The sequence below is a fragment of the Eurosta solidaginis genome, chromosome 2, assembly GCF_040869045.1.
Source record: "Eurosta solidaginis isolate ZX-2024a chromosome 2, ASM4086904v1, whole genome shotgun sequence".
Lineage (NCBI taxonomy): Eukaryota > Metazoa > Arthropoda > Insecta > Diptera > Tephritidae > Eurosta > Eurosta solidaginis.
In genome coordinates this window covers 45,556,002-45,572,919 of record NC_090320.1, presented here as the reverse complement: position 1 = coordinate 45,572,919, position 16,918 = coordinate 45,556,002, and the positions used below count along the sequence as shown (strand labels likewise).

Below are 16,918 nucleotides of genomic sequence, written 5' to 3'. Positions count from 1 at the left end.
GTTTTATAACATATGTGAGTCCTGGCACCTGATTGGGGTTCTTACTTTTGGTCGTCAAACAAATCCCGGTGATACTATACTACACATTCAGTAGTATGTGAGGTCTTTGTTGACCGGCCAGTTCAACTTTACATTATCTCCAGGCCGAGACCAATAGAAAGTCCTAGCTCGACCAATTTTCAGGCCGAAAAAATGCCCAAAAGCTATAACATCTTAATTTAGGCGAAGTGCAATCGCTTCGTAATGACATTTTGCGATCCCTGGAAATGCCACAGACCGCATAAGCTTATCTTAGCACTCACCATTTTGTATGTCCCTCAAATCGGGAAAAGATGTATATATTTACAGGGAAACCTACGCACGACACAGTTAACAAACACTCAACCGGGTCTCTATAGGTCACTTTTGGGCGTTGTGTATAGAAATATCAATAAAGCTGGGTATACGCTGGACCAGAAGCCTTACTTGACCCTGCTTCCTCACAGCGCTTACGACCATATTCTTATGCCTTCTATAAATAAATTTATGTGAAAAGTTTATTGAATAATTCTTCTTCATCTTATACGCCTTAATTTATCTCTTTCACATATGCTTGCTTATATTCTTTCCTATTTTGTATAATAGCTCCTAGGTTTTTTCGCGGCTTCCATCATTTGCTTCCATTTTGGAATATTTATAACTGTCGCTATTGCCATTGTTGCTGCTTTTTTTGGTTCCGCGCGCGAATATTGCCTGTCTGCGATTTGTTATTGCCGCCTGCTATATTGACACGCTAACACATTCTTTCTTGATGATTTTAGAGCAGGAAATTGAAGAGTATTAGGGGTATCCTCATATCATTCTTTCTCAATAAAAAATATTTGCGCAGAAACAAACTATCGATTGCTAAGAAATACTTAATGGAGTAACTCACTTCTGGTTAACTACGGCTACTAAATATTTGGAAAGTCATGCAAAATTGCCACTGAATGCAACCAGTGCAGCTGCGAATTTGAAAAAAAGCTCAGCGAAATCGTTTCAAGTCGGAAAATAGTTCATCAAATAAAATTATAAATCTTGAGAAAATTGTTTTCTATTCATGCAGCATTTCAGAAAGTTTTCTAATCAAAATAGTTCATAAAAAACTGCTTTGCGAATAAATGCTTAGTATCATATGCCCAGTGCTGATTTCTTGCATACAGAATAAAAGGTGTAAAGCGCCCAGTGTATAGCGACATACGCAACAAACCAACCCTTAAGCCGAATAATTGAAAGGCAGTTGATTTGCGACTCACACAATCACATTTCTTGTCGTTACAGCAATTAGTTTGCGTTCGTCCGTAGCAATCAATGCTGTGTAAATATTTATTCTTAACACTACAGAAAAGTTCATCCAACTTGCCGCTGTCGTTCTGAGCTGACATAAACATAGCTCCCGTCCCGCCAAGTTGCGCTACCTGGACAGAAAGAGTAGTCCGGCCTTTATCTCCTCGTAGATAAATCGTGCCAAGTATTTTTATTTTTGGTAATATCAATAACGAAAACAAATCTCAAGTCATATCTTTTAACATGGGACTTAGGCGATTATTGCTAATGAACACAGAAATTTTGTCCAAAAATTAAGCACTCTACTATATGTTCACACATATACGTTTTTAGTTTTGTTGTAATTCTCACATTAAAATAAAGTCTGTAAATTGTCAACATCACGACATCAACAAAGACGGCTTTGTCAAGATGCAAATGCTGAAATGCCGCTTGATTACAAGAAAAATGTAAAAACTTGTGCCTAAAATTAGGCAGTGGATACTTGCTTGAATATTTCTCTTGCCACCAGTGGCACAACTAATAGAATTTTGATAAATGGTGCATACTTTAGGGCTGATCTGGGGTAAAATGCCTGTTCTGTTTTGTATTCGAAAATTTATATATATTTTCAATAAAAAATTTCCCTAAATTCTTTTTTTTTTTAGTTTTGACCATTACTTATTTTTTTTTCCTTTCCAGCGCTCTGGTTTCATTGCCTTAGGTGTTGGCATGCTTATATCGCTGGTTTTTGGATTCATTTTTGGCTTACTTTTGGGTACAGTAGAAATGCCCTGGGGTGCGGGTGATTGGCCGACAGAAGAAATGCGTGGCAGGTGAGTAATAGTCCTTTCATGGTTACGAATATGTATGTATATAGTTGTTCATATTCATTACCATCAGTAACTGGCGCAACCAGCTGTTCCTTTTCGCCGTAACTGACACCTATTGGCAGCATCCAGGGAGATCTACCTCTCCCAAATCGGTGGAGGTCTCCCACTTTACCTGGTTCTAAATACAGGCGCTGGCATAAATATTTTCTTGAACGGAGCTTATTTAGTTTACCGATCTTAGTAGATCCATGAACTGTAACATCTTTACGATTTTGTTAAGCTGTGCTCAACAGTAAACGCCCTGTCTAAAGCGACGGTGATAAAATTGAACCAGGCCCGCAGATTTTCGTAAGCGCCCGCTATCGGCAAAACCTAATGTATCTTTCGGTTTCCATAGCTAGACGTCTAGCCAACAGATGCTCACATAATCATAAGCTTGATGTGTCACCCATCACAATCACCTTCTTAGAGGTTAAAGACTTTATCGAAAAGTCCATATGTTAGAAGAACTTGGCAATAACTAATTTAGCTGCATTGCCATGTTTTCAATTTGTCATTTTTCTTTTACTTCATTCTGAAAAATGGAACCCGGCAATATTTCTTCAGTAACCTAAAATGGAGACTCTCTTTCCTGCACCACCCAAACTTGACCGCCACGACGATAGAATCACGACTGTTAAGTACCCAAAAATATTGGATAATGGTTTAGACCTCCTGCTAGACTTATCTTGAAGCTTTGTTTGCTTCCAAACGGCTCCGGGAAATCTTTCTCAGTTCCAGCAGAGTTTGTGGTGGCTACAAGTCGACAAAAAGATGTTGCATGTCGATTTTTTTACGTGAGTGCTCTCCAGTATTTGGCATATCGTAAAGAAATTAATAAAGATCTGTCGATAAAACAATTACCAGAGCTGGAGTCCCACTGTTGAGTTAGCAACCATGGAGGCATACATAAGTTAGTATCAATAAGCCCGTGGCCAAGATACCAAAATGAAAAAGATCACTACCTTTCGAGCAACCAATTTATATCGCACCGATTCCTCCTCTTCGTCATCTTTAACAGTCGTAAAGCATTGACGATAGGGCTCTCGTACCCGATACATACCACTAATTTCGTTGCCTTTGGACTGCAGTCATTCGATTCCAATACGAGTTATGCGCTGGTCTGACAATATTTTTTATAAGAACTTGTCCGGCGCCTTGCTACTCTTTAGCTGGGATATCTCCATTCTCACTTCGTCGAGTCACCGCCTTGAAAAACTAGCATAAATTCTGTCTTATTTGGACTGGACAAAAAGATAAGAATAAACTGTGCCTTGGGGTAGATGAGAACAAGACGACGCACTTGCTGCCATCCAAGAAAGCATAGGGACACTTTGGCAGCCACGTCACTATTGATGGAGATGAATTCGAGCCAGCTAAAGACTTTATCTTTCTGAGAACTAGTAATAATAGCGAAAACATTTTCAGCCTAGAAATCAAATGGTGAGCTCTGCTTTTGACTGCTTGGGCAACTGAAAAGACTTCTTTTCCTCTTTCGACAAAGAAAAATCACTCCCTACAAGTTGGACGTCACAGCTGTTCTGTTGCATGGCTCGTAATTATGGTCGGTTACGACAGAAGATGGTATAACCCCTGAAGTATTCGAAAGAATAGTTCCGTAAAAGATTTTTGGTCCTGTCCGTTATGTCAATGACATGTATCGAAGTAGGTTTAACGGTGAGCTCTATAAGCTTTATCCAAATGGGAAGTTGGTGTAACAAATAAAGCTCAAAAACTTCGATGGCTAGGTAATAATATGCGAAACCATCCCGGCAAAGAAAGTATTTGTCGACAACCGTATTTAAAAATAGACGAAAGTATAGAAGTCCATTGAGTTGGGATCTGAGGCTTGATCTACCTTGGTGCTCCCATTTAGCGTTTAGGAAATCTGAATTCTGACGAAACTGCCTAAACCGCGTTGATAGTTGAATGCCAAGACAGGAAGATGATGAAGTCTTAAATACCATCTATTTGAAGCAACAAACCAACTTGGTCAAACAAAAAATAAGCCAAATGGTTTAAACTCTAAACAAAAGTTAAGGGGGTGCTTGTTTATTTTATGCGTAAGTGAACTTTGACCTAATTTACGGAAATTTCACATACCTAAACTTGTTGCAGAAAATGTTATCAAACCACAGAATCGCTACAGGCAAAATTGTTTGTTTAATTATTTAGGTGTGCTTGTAAGCATAACGGTGTTTTTGGTTCCCAATCTGTAGTTATGATCATGTTTTCATTTTCCTATTGTTAATTTGAATGTTTCGCCAGCATTCAACGCTGCCCACGATTCATTTTTTACACCCTGCGAAAAATGCGATTAGTCTAGGTTAACTCCGAGATGAGACGCAAAGAAGTATGTGACCAATGCCAGTTTTTATCTCTTTTTATGAGTTGAACTGTTCCCTTTTGTTTAAGCATGTCATATGAAGAGACTAATTGCACTCATTTATACCCCAAAGGGGTCGATAGGACCAATTTACTTTGAACCCATATGGGAACGTATGAAGGCTTGCCCCTTTTCGCGTCAATGAGGACTCTAATAGGAATCAGTCGCATTTTTATACCCTTAAGGGGTACTGTTCGAAGGTCCCCTTTGTACTACAATGGGTGATGTCGGACAGGTCCTCTTAGTACCAATTTTGTTTTTTTTTTTTTCGTATTAGTATTGTGGAAAAATATAACAAGAACAAATCCTGCGATAAAGAAACCTACGATACTAGTATATTAGGCTCGATATGCGGCTCCAGATATTTATGAAATAATTCGTTTCATATCCATTTATTTTTTTTTTTTTATTTTACTCATTTCGTCTCGTTTTTTTTTTTATTTTTCTTAAAATTTGCTACATAAGTTTCAAACTAACTTATCCCAACTGTATCTTAAAGGGCTAGAGGGGATCAATTATACCCCAATAAAGACAAAAGAGATCAATCGTAGATCACTCTCTTTAGGGATTTATCGCATGATTATTTGCAGGGCAATTACGCAATCATACACAGCTGAACATAAGCGATTGAACTCTTTTGTCTTTATTTGGGTATAATTGATCCCCTCTAGTTCCTTTTACGTACTGTTGGGATTAGTCAGTTTGATATCTATGTAGCCCATTTTAAGAAATATGAAAAAACAGCAACGAAGTAAAATAAAAAAGATTAGAGGTGATTGAATAGAATAATTTAAGAAAAATGCGGAAACCTATACGGAACCTAAAATACTAGGACTTAGATAACGACTACGCCGGAGTTAGAGTTACATTTTGAGAGAATATTTTTATTCCATTTAGAAAAGCTATTTCGCCAGCTCAAATAGATTTTGTAGCTTGGCAAACCGTTCGATTTTGTTTCTGTCATGAAAAACGCGTCTGTGTCTGAATCCTTATAGAACCGAAAAGGGACTAGTCTTCTTTTGTTCCCATATGGGTACAAAGAGGATGGGCCCCATCGTTGCCTTTCGGGTATAAATGGGTACAATTAGTCTCTTAGGACATGCTCAAACAAAAGGGAACAATTCAACTGATACAAAGAGATCAAAACTGGCATTGGTCGCATACTCCTTTGCGACTCATCTCGGATTAATCCTAGACTAATAGCATTTTTTGCAGGGCAGCTGAACGAATATTCATACACACACACGGTAAAATTTGCCAAAACTCTCACTGTTTTTATACTCAGCTGAGCAGAGCTCACATAGTATATTAACTTTGTTCGCATAACGGTAATCCGTAGCAGCATAAACTAATCGAGATAGATATAGACTTCTATATATCAAATTGATCTGGGCGAAAAAAGAAATTCATTTAGCCATGTCCGTCCGTCCGTAAACACGATAACTTAAGTAAATTTTGATTTATCTTGATGAAATTTGGTATGTAGGTTTCCAGGCGCTCATCTCAGATCGCTGTTTAAAATGAACGAAATCGGACTACAACCACGCTCACTTTTTCGATATCGAAATTTTCGAAAAACCGAAAAAGTGCGATAGTTCATTACCAAAAACGGATATAGCGATGAAACTTGGTAGGCGCGTTGACCTTATGACGCAAAATAGAAAATTAGTAAAATTTTGGACAATGGGCGTGGCACCGCCCATTTTTAAAAGAAGGTAATTTAAAAGTTTTGCAAGCTGTAATTTCGCAGTCGTTGAAGATATCATGATGAAATTCGGCAAGCACGTTCCTCCTATTACTATATGTGTGTTAATAAAAATTTGCAAAATCGGATGCCGAACCCGTCCACTTTAAAAAAAAATTTTTTTAAAGTCAAATTTTAACAAAAAATGTAATAACTTTACAGTACATAAGTAAGTAAATTATGCCAACATTCAACTCCAGTAATGATATGGTGCAACAAAATGCAAAAATAAAACAAAATTTCAAAATGGGCGTGGCTCCACCCTTTTTCATTTAATTCGTCTAGCATACTTTTAAGGCCATAAGTCGAACAAAAATTTACCAATCCTTGTAAAATTTGGTAAGTGCATAGATTCTATGATGATAACTGTTTTCTGTGAAACTGAGCGAAAACTGTTGAAGCCACGCCCAGTTTTTATACACAGTCTACCGTCTGTCCTTCCGCTCGGCCGTTAACACGATAACTTGAGCAAAAATCGATATATCTTTACTAAACCTAGTTCACGTACTTATCTGAACTTACTTTATCTTGGTATAAAAAATGGCCGAAATCCGACTATGACCACGCTCACTTTTTCGATATCGAAAAATACGAAAAATGTAAAAAATGCAATAATTGTGTACCAAATATGAAAAAAGAGATGAAACATGGTAATTGGATTGGTTTATTGACGCAAAATATAACTTTAGAAAAAACTTTGTAAAATCGGTGTGACACATACCATATTAAGTAGAAGAAAATTTAAAAGTTCTGGAGGGCGAAATCAAAAGCCCTTGGAATCTTGGCAGGAATACTTTTCATGGTGTGACATATATAAATAAATTAGCGGTACCCGTCAGATGATGTTCTGGGTCACCCTGGTCCACACTTTGGTCAATATCTCGAAAACGCCTTCACATATACAACTAAGGGCCACTCCCTTTTAAAACCCTCAATAATACCTTTAATTTAATACCCATATCATACAAACAAATTCCAGAGTCACGCCTGGTCCACCTTTATGGCACCATCTCGAAAAGGCGTCCACCTAAAGAACTAAGGCCCACGCCCTTTTAAAATACTCATTAACACCTCTCATTTGATACCCATATCGTACAAACAAATTCTTGAGTCACCCCTGGTCCACCTTTATTGCGATATACCGAAACAGCGTCCACCTATAGAACTATAGCACACTTTCTTTTAAATTACTCTTTAATACCTCCCATTTGATACCGATGTCACACAAACACATTCCAGGGTTACCCTAGGTTAATTTTCCTACATTGTGATTTTCCGTTATTTTGTCTCCTAAGCTCTCAGCTGAGTATTTAATGTTCGGTTACACCTGAACTTAACCTTCCTTACTTGTTAGCTTAGCGGTTATATAACACGAAACCCTCGCAAACAGCAGCGCGGATTTTGCCTTATTAATATTGGAAATTCAATAGGTAGTATTTGCGTTTTTGCTGTGTTATGTCGACGCTGTTGTTTATGTAGTGGTAATGTTGTTACTCATGTTGCTGTTCAATATGACACAATTACAACACCGCAAATTTAAAGATGGTGTTCGGTTCATTGGTTGCTGGGTTGAAAGTGGCGCTGTTTGACAAAATTAATAAATGTTGACATAAAATTAGAGCATAATTGTTTTGTCAACAAATATAATGAAGCGATTTTTGTTGGTGTGCTTTATAATTTGTACTATAATTAGCTTCGTTCCAGTTTTCGAACCAATTCTAAATGATTTTAAATGTTGTGTCACAAACAATTTACTTTGGGAGAGACACTTCTAAATGGCTTACCGTAAAGGTAAGCTGTACAATTACACAGAATCTAGCTGCTATTTGGCCTGGTGAACCCTTTTTATAAAGCTTTGTTTCTTTTGTGCTTATTTTTTCCTCTCTACCTATATGTTTGGAAGAACGAAGGTACGAATTGCCCCTTGTTGTTGTCGTTGTTGCTGTAGCAATAAGGACACTCCTCGAAGGCCTTGGGGAGTGCTATCGATGTTGATGGTCCTTTGCCGTATGCAGATCCGGTACGTTCCAGTAACAATCACCATAAAAGTACTAGCCCGACCATGTCGGGAAAGATTTGGTATGACCTCATGAAACCTTCTAGCCCATACCGCACTTCCACCCCCTAGATCCATCAAGAGTTCGGGGTTTTCAGAGCCTCAGCTGTTAATGAAACAGGATTCGCCACGTCTAGGTGTGGTTGACAATTGGGTTGGAGAAGCTTTAAATTGCGGTGGTAACTACTTGAAAGTGTTGCGCTGCACAAAACCTTGAAACAATTTGGTATTTTAGTCGCCTCTTACGACAGGCATGCCTACCGCGGGTATATTCTAAGCCCTCTAATCCGCTGGGGGTCTAATCATCACCACTAATTGGTCAAAGTCACGCTAGCTATCCCTGTTTCGCGATATTTGACGCAAATTGAGAGCAATAAGGAAGGTCAAGTTTTAACCCATCTGCCTCTACCGACTCTGTGGAGGTATCCCCTATCCTCCTGTTGTTGTTGTAGTGATAAGTACACTCCTCGAAGGTTTATCAAACTTACTTCAAACTGAAGTGTCGACCGAATTACTTCCCTCGCCGCATTTTTCTCCGTCGATGTGCATCTTAAGACCTAGCCGTTGATTCCTTTACGCTTTTATTCGCTGCACTTTTTTCATATCTGCGTAAAGTACGTACAGCTTATCATTATACCTCCTTCGATAATCGCCGTCGGCATCGGGGACAAAACCACTTATATTCCGTAAAACTTTTTCCTCTAACGCTCCAAGAACTTTCTAATATTTTCTCGACACCGGCCATCATTAAGACCCATACATCAGGTAAGGTATGACGAGCGACTTGTAGTGTGTGATTTGTAATTGTCGGGAAGGACTTTGCTGTTCAATTGCCTACTTAAACAATCAAGTGCTAATTTGCTGGCAAGAGTTAATTTATATTTGATTTCTAAGCTGACAATGTTTTTGCTGTTAATGTTGGTTTTCATATAGATTAAATCCTTCGTAGTCTCCAATTTATATTTCGCAACAGTGACATCGCCGCTACGGCGTGAATGGACATATTCTTTCTTGGATAACAGCAGGAACTTCGTCCTGTCTTCATTCACCGTATGATCCACTTTATTTGCATCTTTATTTTATCCCGAGAAGGCAGTGCTCACAACATATTTGTTCTGGCCAATAATTTTAGTATTATTAGCAGTTTTGCTGGGCGTTACTAACTTTGCAGAAAACTTAAGTTCAGACATTGCAACATACAAACAGCTTTTTCGCGCTGTCAAGGGCTACTTTAAAGTTGAAGAAATACAAATTAGTGACGATTCTCTTATCGTGAGTCTTCTACAGGATCTGGCGCGTCTTGGAAATCTCGTCAACAGTAGATTTACGAGGTGTGAAGCCGCACTGATAAGGTCCAATCCGTTTCTTGACTAGGGGCTTTAGTCCTTCGAACAGTAACCCTGATAGAACTGTAAACGATATTGCCTCACGTGATATTATATGGGCTGGTTTCACGCTTATTAGCGCTGTTAGTGGGATCACCATTCTTGTGAATTGGGCAGAGTACACTTAAGTTCCAATATGGAGGCATGGGTTCATCCTACCATATTTAGCATAGAAGTTGACGCTTGTTGTTTACCGAGTGCGTACCACAGTGTTTGAACAGCTCGGGGGCTATTCTGTTATTACCTAGAGCCTTGTTATTTTTTTTTGCTAGAATACACACGTTCTCACTTCGTCATACTCGGATGCCGAAACGTGCTTTCCATTATCGGCGATTGGGGCATCGGGTTAGTCTTCTCCTACGCTAGCTAGCAATGAAGAGAAGCGTTCCCTCCACAACTTAATTGCACTCTATATGTCAACCACCTGGTCGCCATTAGAGTTCTTGCAGGAATCTGTCCCTGTTTTGATACCTTGGGTTATCTGCGGGTTTTCTGGTGAAGTTTTCGAGCATATTTGCTATCAGCCAGAATCTAAAGCGTCTCACTTCCTTCTTCACCTCACGATAGCGCTCCAATAGATCGCGCATTATCGCGCCCTATAAGCAGGAAACTTCTGTTCGGATGCAGCGACATACTTCATCGTACCAGCTGTTTTTGCGTAGCTGCTGGAAACATAAGGTTTCAGCAGCGGCGGTACGTAATGAGAAAGAAAAATGCTCGAAGGTCGAAGATTGCTCTTTGTGAGCAGGTGTGAGTAGAGTACTCATCAGCTGTTTGTTTCGTGTACAGCTTTTGGTTGGCAAACTTTCCTCGTGTCGCTACGCTAAATTTCTTTTTTCTTTGCTGCACAGAGGCGTAAACATATTTTGGCTGACACAAGGCTCAAGTTGATATTTTGACTTTGTAGAGTGCGCCTAACATAGCTTAAGTCACGAACTTGGCGGTACTCTTTTTAGAAATTTTTTTACCCATATGATATGGATTTTAAGGGGCGATTGTCAGGTAGTAGTACATCATTTTATGAAAAAGTCAGCAGGACCATATCTTAATTCAAAAGTAGCGCAGAAACCAGTTACTTTAGCAATTCTTATGTACCTTACTTATTGTATTTTCATTTCTCATACCACTCGTTTGCCGTTAGTAAAACAGCTTCATGTTGCTTTAGTTTGAGAATTTGAAGCTATTATTATGTTCTAGATATTTCCATGTAATCTTCTCCACGAATTTCGTATCTATCGTTTACAATTGAAAAAGCTCAATTCAAAATGGTAATTGGTTACTCCAAAGGCTTTACTAAGCAAATAAGAAACGTTTCATCTATTACTCTTGACAGCAGCATTTTTCGACGCTTTTAAAGTTTATAGCCTGAGGTTGAGGGAAAGTTAATTGTTTGTTGTTTAAGTTATGTATTTGTGTGGGATCAGGTTTGATAAATATTTATCTATTTATTTCATGATATTTGTATTATTTCTGTTGTTAAGACAGTTAAATAGGTTTAAAGAGCAGTTTGAATAAGTTAATGACAAGTAACTTTCATCAAAAGAAAACTCAAATGCTTAGTCAACTATTTTGCGTTTTAGGTCTACTTCTAAGTAATAACTCTTTGTTTGAGAAGAAGAGACAGAATATAACAGACTAAACCGTAACGCGTAAGGGAGCAAGAACCGGAGAGAAACTGAAGAGAAAACTTGTGGCACAGCAAATGAGTCCGATAATAGGAGAAGCTAAAAATTAAGTTTGGGCAGCAGAATGCCTGACGAATTATATGTAAAAGAAACTACAAAACAGAGCTATGAGCAAAAGTCTCAGCTAAAAATGTGCACGAATATACCTGTTGATAAGTGATTAGACTCGTGTGGGCTCCAGTTGGTAGCAAACAAAATCGTACTTGGTACTCTCAAACAAATTGTTGACAGCAGTAGAAGTTAGCTTTGATATCTTCTTGTAAATTTAGCTTCATAAAATTTAGTTACTAACTAAGGCGTAAGATTGAACTTAACATTAGCATACTTGGTTCAAATTCAGCGTAATTCCCATCGACACATATGCGTTGAATCTCTTTAAACAAGAAAGAAATGAAACTCGTTTAAACTGTGGCAAGACCGATAAGAAAATGATGATTCGTCGTTAGCAAATCGTTAAAAAATGGTAACACTCTGATAAGATATCGATTTAATTAAATTTTTTTTATTTTATTTTATTGCATTTTATTTTATTTTATTTTATTTTATTCCATTTTATTTTATTTCATTTTATTTTATTTTGTTTTATTTTATTTTATTTTATTTTATTTTATTTTATTTTATTTTATTTTATCTTATTGTATTGTATTTTAGTTTATTTTATTTTATTTTATTTTTTTTTATTTTATTTTATTTTATTTTATTTTATTATATTGTATTTTATTTAATTTAATTTTATTTTATTTAATTTGATTTTTTTTTCATTTCATTTCATAGTATTTTATGTTATTTTGTTTAACGTAATTTGATTTCATTTTATAGTTTTTTATTTTACTTTATTTATTTTATTTTATATTATTTCTATTATTTTATTTTATTTTTTATATATATTTTTATACTCAGCTGAGCAGAGCTCACAGAGTATATTAACTTTTTTCGCATAACGGTAATCCGTAACGGCATAAACTAATCGAGATAGATATAGACTTCTATATATCAAAATGATCTAGGTGAAAAAAGAAATTCATTTAGCCATGTCCGTCCGTCCGTCCGTCTGTAAACACGATAACTTGAGTGAGTTTTGAGGTATCTTGATGAAATTTGGTATGTAGGTTCCTGGGCGCTCATCTCAGATCGCTGTTTAAAATGAACGAAATCGGACTACAACCACGCCCACTTTTCGATATCGAAATTTTCGACAAACCGAAAAAGTGCGATAAGTAATTACCAAAGACGGATAAAGCGATGAAACTTTGTAGGTGCGTTGACCTTATGACGCAAAATAGAAAATTAGAAAAATTTTGGACAATGGGCGTGGCATCGCCCACTTTTAACAGAAGGTAATTTAAAAGTTTTGCAAGCTGTAATTTGGCAGTCGTTGAAGATATCATGATGAAATTTGGTAGACACGTTACTCCTATTACTATATGTGTGCTAAATAAAAATTAGCGAATCGGATGTATAAAAGTAAATTATGTCAACATTCGACTCCAGTAACGATATGGTGCAACGAAATACAAAGATAAAAGAAAATTTCGAAATGGGCGTAACTCCGCCCTTTTCATTTAATTCGTCTAGAATACTTTTAATGCCATAGGTAGGTTAAGTAGGTTGAACTGGCAGGTCCATGAGGACCTCACATAGACTGATTGAGTCCGTAGTGTTACCAGAAATTTGTTTTAACGACCAAATTGTAAAACCCTATCAAAAACCAGGACCTATGTTATAAAATAACTCCGTCCTCTTGGCAAATACTAGAAGCTTCCTAGGACTTAAGCCACTTGCTGCTTCTAGAGCTGACAGCTGTATCACTCCTAATAGCAGGAGTCTTAGCCTGACAAGTAGAGGGCACGAGCACATAACGTGCTCGATCGTTTCCTCCTCCAACCCGCACTTCCTCCATCTACTATCACTGACCAAGCCTAGTTTAAAGGCATGTGACGCCAGAAGGCAGTGTCCTATCAGAAAACCCGTCATGAGTCTACAGTCCTCTCTTTTTAATGATAGGAGCAACTGTGTTAGTCTAAGGTTGTAAGACCTACACATAATCTTCGACACTTTACAGCCCCGCGCTTGAACCCACGCCTTTCCCGCTTGGTCGATCATGTGCACCTCTCGCCTTCGCTTAATCTCGCCCAATCTAATTGGGACATCTACGGAGCAAGCTTCAAGGGATGCGCCCTTTTTAGCTAGTTCGTCCGCTTTTTCATTCCCATCTATTCCCATATGCCCTGGGACCCAATATAGATGTATGCTTCTCCCTGTCCCGATTCCATAAGTCGAACAAAATTTACCAATGCTTGTGAAATTTGGTAGGGACATAGATTCTATGAAGGTAACTGTTTTCTGTGAAAATAGGCGAAATCGGTTGAAGCCACGACCAGTTTTTATACACAGTCGACCGTCTGTCCTTCCGCTCGGCCGTTAACACGATAACTTGCGCAAAAAACGATATATCTTAACTAAACTTAATTCACGTACTTATCTGTAGTCACTTTATCTTGGTATAAAATATGGCCGAAATCCGACTATGACCACTCCCACTTTTCCGATATCGAAAATTACGAAAAATGAAAAAAATTCCATAATTCTGTACCAAATATGAAAAAAGAGATGAAACATGGTAATTGGATTGGTTTATTGACGCAAAATATAACTTTAGAAAAAACTTTGAAAACGGGTGTGTCACCTACCATATTAAGTAGAAGAAAATGAAAAAGTTCCGCAGGGCGAAATCAAAAGCCCTTGGAATCTTGGCAGGAATACTGGTCGATATCTCGAAAACGCCTTCACATATACAACTAAGGGCTACTCTCTTTTAAAACCCTCATTAATACTTTTAATTTGATATCCATATCGTACAAACACATTCTAGAGTCACCCCTGGTCCACCCTTATCGTGATATCTCGAAAAGGCGTCCACCTATAGAACTAAGGCCCACTACGTTTTAAATAATCATTAATACCTTTCATTTGATACACATGTGATACAAACACATTCCAGGGTTACCCCAGGTTCATTTTGCTAAATGGTGATTTCCCTTATTTTGTCTCCAAAGCTCTCAGCTGATTATGTAATGTTCGGTTACACCCGAAGTTAGCCTTCCTTACTTGTTTTGTTTGCACTTTTATATTACACCTAAATATAGAGAAATAATGTCCAAAAATTGTACAACCAACAAAGTACTATAAAGGAACGCTATTCAAATCAAACCGAAACAACCCGTGCTTTGCCTTTGTAAACACTCTCTGGATTTTTATCTCCAACAAAACAGCAGTGTATACATGTCTTTATGCACTTGCGTACATAGGAATTATGCATGTGATCAGAGATTTTCATTTATGTTTAGGTGATGTGTTGCGTGATTTTGCTCACATCAACTCTGTCACGTACGTTGTTCGCAAGTTTCGCTACAGCAAAGTGACCATTACTCTTACGTTCTCTATTACTCTATACAGCACACCAATATCACACACTACGCCCACGCTTACATATTCTTTAGTACTCCATTCATTTTACCAATACCACACATTACATTTAACATGTATCCCCCATTTAGCGTATTACCAACTAATATTAGGCTTAAAATTACGCTTACACCTAATGCTTACAGTCAGGATACCCTATTCCCTCATACCGTGAATAAAGATGTTTACACGTCAAAAATATTCAAATACATTTTTTTAGTGCTGCTTTGACCATCTTAACGTTATAAGGGCGATATCTTTACACACGTTCTATGATCTAAGTCTATATTTTAAATCAAATTAATGGCAAATGCTAAGCCGGATCGGTGACATATGTAAAGTTAGACTGCGATATTCGTTAAATGAATCGTTTATCTACGTGTTTGTAAAAATTTTTACAGTTTCTTGTTTATTGTTAGTGGTACACGGGTTCAAATATTTACATTTTTTTTGGCAATACAAAGAAATTTAAGCATTTTAACCGCATTTTTGGGTTGCTTTGTTTATTTTTTCATTAAATACTAATCCACACACAATGTCTAATGTCATGTGCTTGTGTATACTTAGTGATTTTGTCATATCAACTTTAGCAGCTTAAATAACTGTCCTGGCTTTTACAGTAAAGTTTTTAGGATTACGTTTTTCGTTTCCTTTTTTTTTACTTTCTATACAGCGGATTGCTTGAAACCAAATTTTTATGCTATGCGTTTAATTCTGTTTGCAATTTGAAGCGACTTTGGCTTAGGCAAATAAGTACAATCAAGACAGTGATGCACAAGCAAAAAAAAAAAAAACAAAGTCATATGTATCCCAAAAATTTATCTCAATGTAGACTTCATTTGTGTCGAGGTCGTAAATCTTTCAATGAAAGAGTTAGCGCAAAAAAGAAGATAAAATCGGTTTAAGCGTAGGCGCCAAAATTGTGCGTACAAAATATTAGCTTTTTCAAACACTAATTATTTAGGTTTTAAATAAATTAGGTTCAAGGCTGAAGTAAATTTGAACGAGAAGACACTAACCAAATATATACAGCAACGAGCACGAAAATAGCAGTAAGTTTTCTTGATAAAAAAGTTTTTATTTTTTTTATTTTCGATAATTTGAGAAAATATGAAACTCAGATTCAAAAACGCTTTTGATAAAATTGAAAATTCTAGAAAATCCCTAATTTTTTTCTGAGAAAAATTCGAGGATTCGAGAAAACGTTGTAAAAGTTTTGAACTCTTTCTTATCGAAAATTCCAAAATTCGAAAAAATCTTATAAACATGTCAAATTTTATCCAAATAAAAATTCAATATATTCGAAAAAAATTTTTCTTTCACAAAAATTAAAAAACTCCACAAAGTTTTCAAAAACTTTAAGTTTGTATTAGAAAAAATCGAAAACAATTTTTTTAGATTTTAATGAATTATTTTGTGAGTGTGCAGTTTTGTTGCCCAATCAATTTTACTCTAGCAAAGCATATGTCTCTCCAAATTCGTAATTATTTCTGATAATTTTTATACTCACCTGAGCAGAGCTCAGGGAGTATATTAATTTTTTTCGCATAACGGTACGAGATAGATATAGACTTCTATATATCAAAATGATCTAGGCGAAAAAAGAAATTCATGTAGCCATGTCCGTCCGACGGTAAACACGATAACTTGAGCAAATTTTGAGGTAACTTAATGAAATTTGGTATGTAAGTTCCTAGGAACTCGTCTCAGATCGGTAGTTAAAACGAATGATATCGGACTACAACCATGTCCACTTTTTCGATATCGAAAATATCTAAAAACCGAAAAAGTGTGATAATTAATTACCAAAGACGGATAAAGAGATGAAATGTGGTAGGCGGTTTGACCTTATAACGCAGAATAGAAAATTAGTAAAATTTTTGACAATGATCGTGGCACCGCCCACTTTTAAAAGAAGGCAATTTGAAAATTTTGCAAGCTGTAATTTGGAAGCTGGCGGTTACGCCCGAACTTAGCCTTCCTTACTTGTTATTTTTTTAAGGGTTCTGCATAGCGACCTTTATTAAATTTAGAAATCTAC

General features: G+C 36.9%; 2 protein-coding genes across 2 annotated transcripts in view; one reads left to right on the top strand and one right to left on the bottom strand.

Moving 5' to 3' along the window:
* LOC137241500 (serine-rich adhesin for platelets) overlaps positions 1-16,918 on the bottom strand; it is a 759,406-nt gene that overhangs the window by 412,199 nt on the left and 330,289 nt on the right. The gene's annotated exons all lie outside the window — the stretch shown is intronic.
* LOC137239647 (uncharacterized) overlaps positions 1-16,918 on the top strand; it is a 244,279-nt gene that overhangs the window by 106,852 nt on the left and 120,509 nt on the right. The window contains exon 8 of the mRNA XM_067765190.1: positions 1,987-2,120. Within this exon, the coding sequence (XP_067621291.1) occupies positions 1,987-2,120 (134 nt within the window). The remainder of the gene's footprint in view (positions 1-1,986; positions 2,121-16,918) is intronic.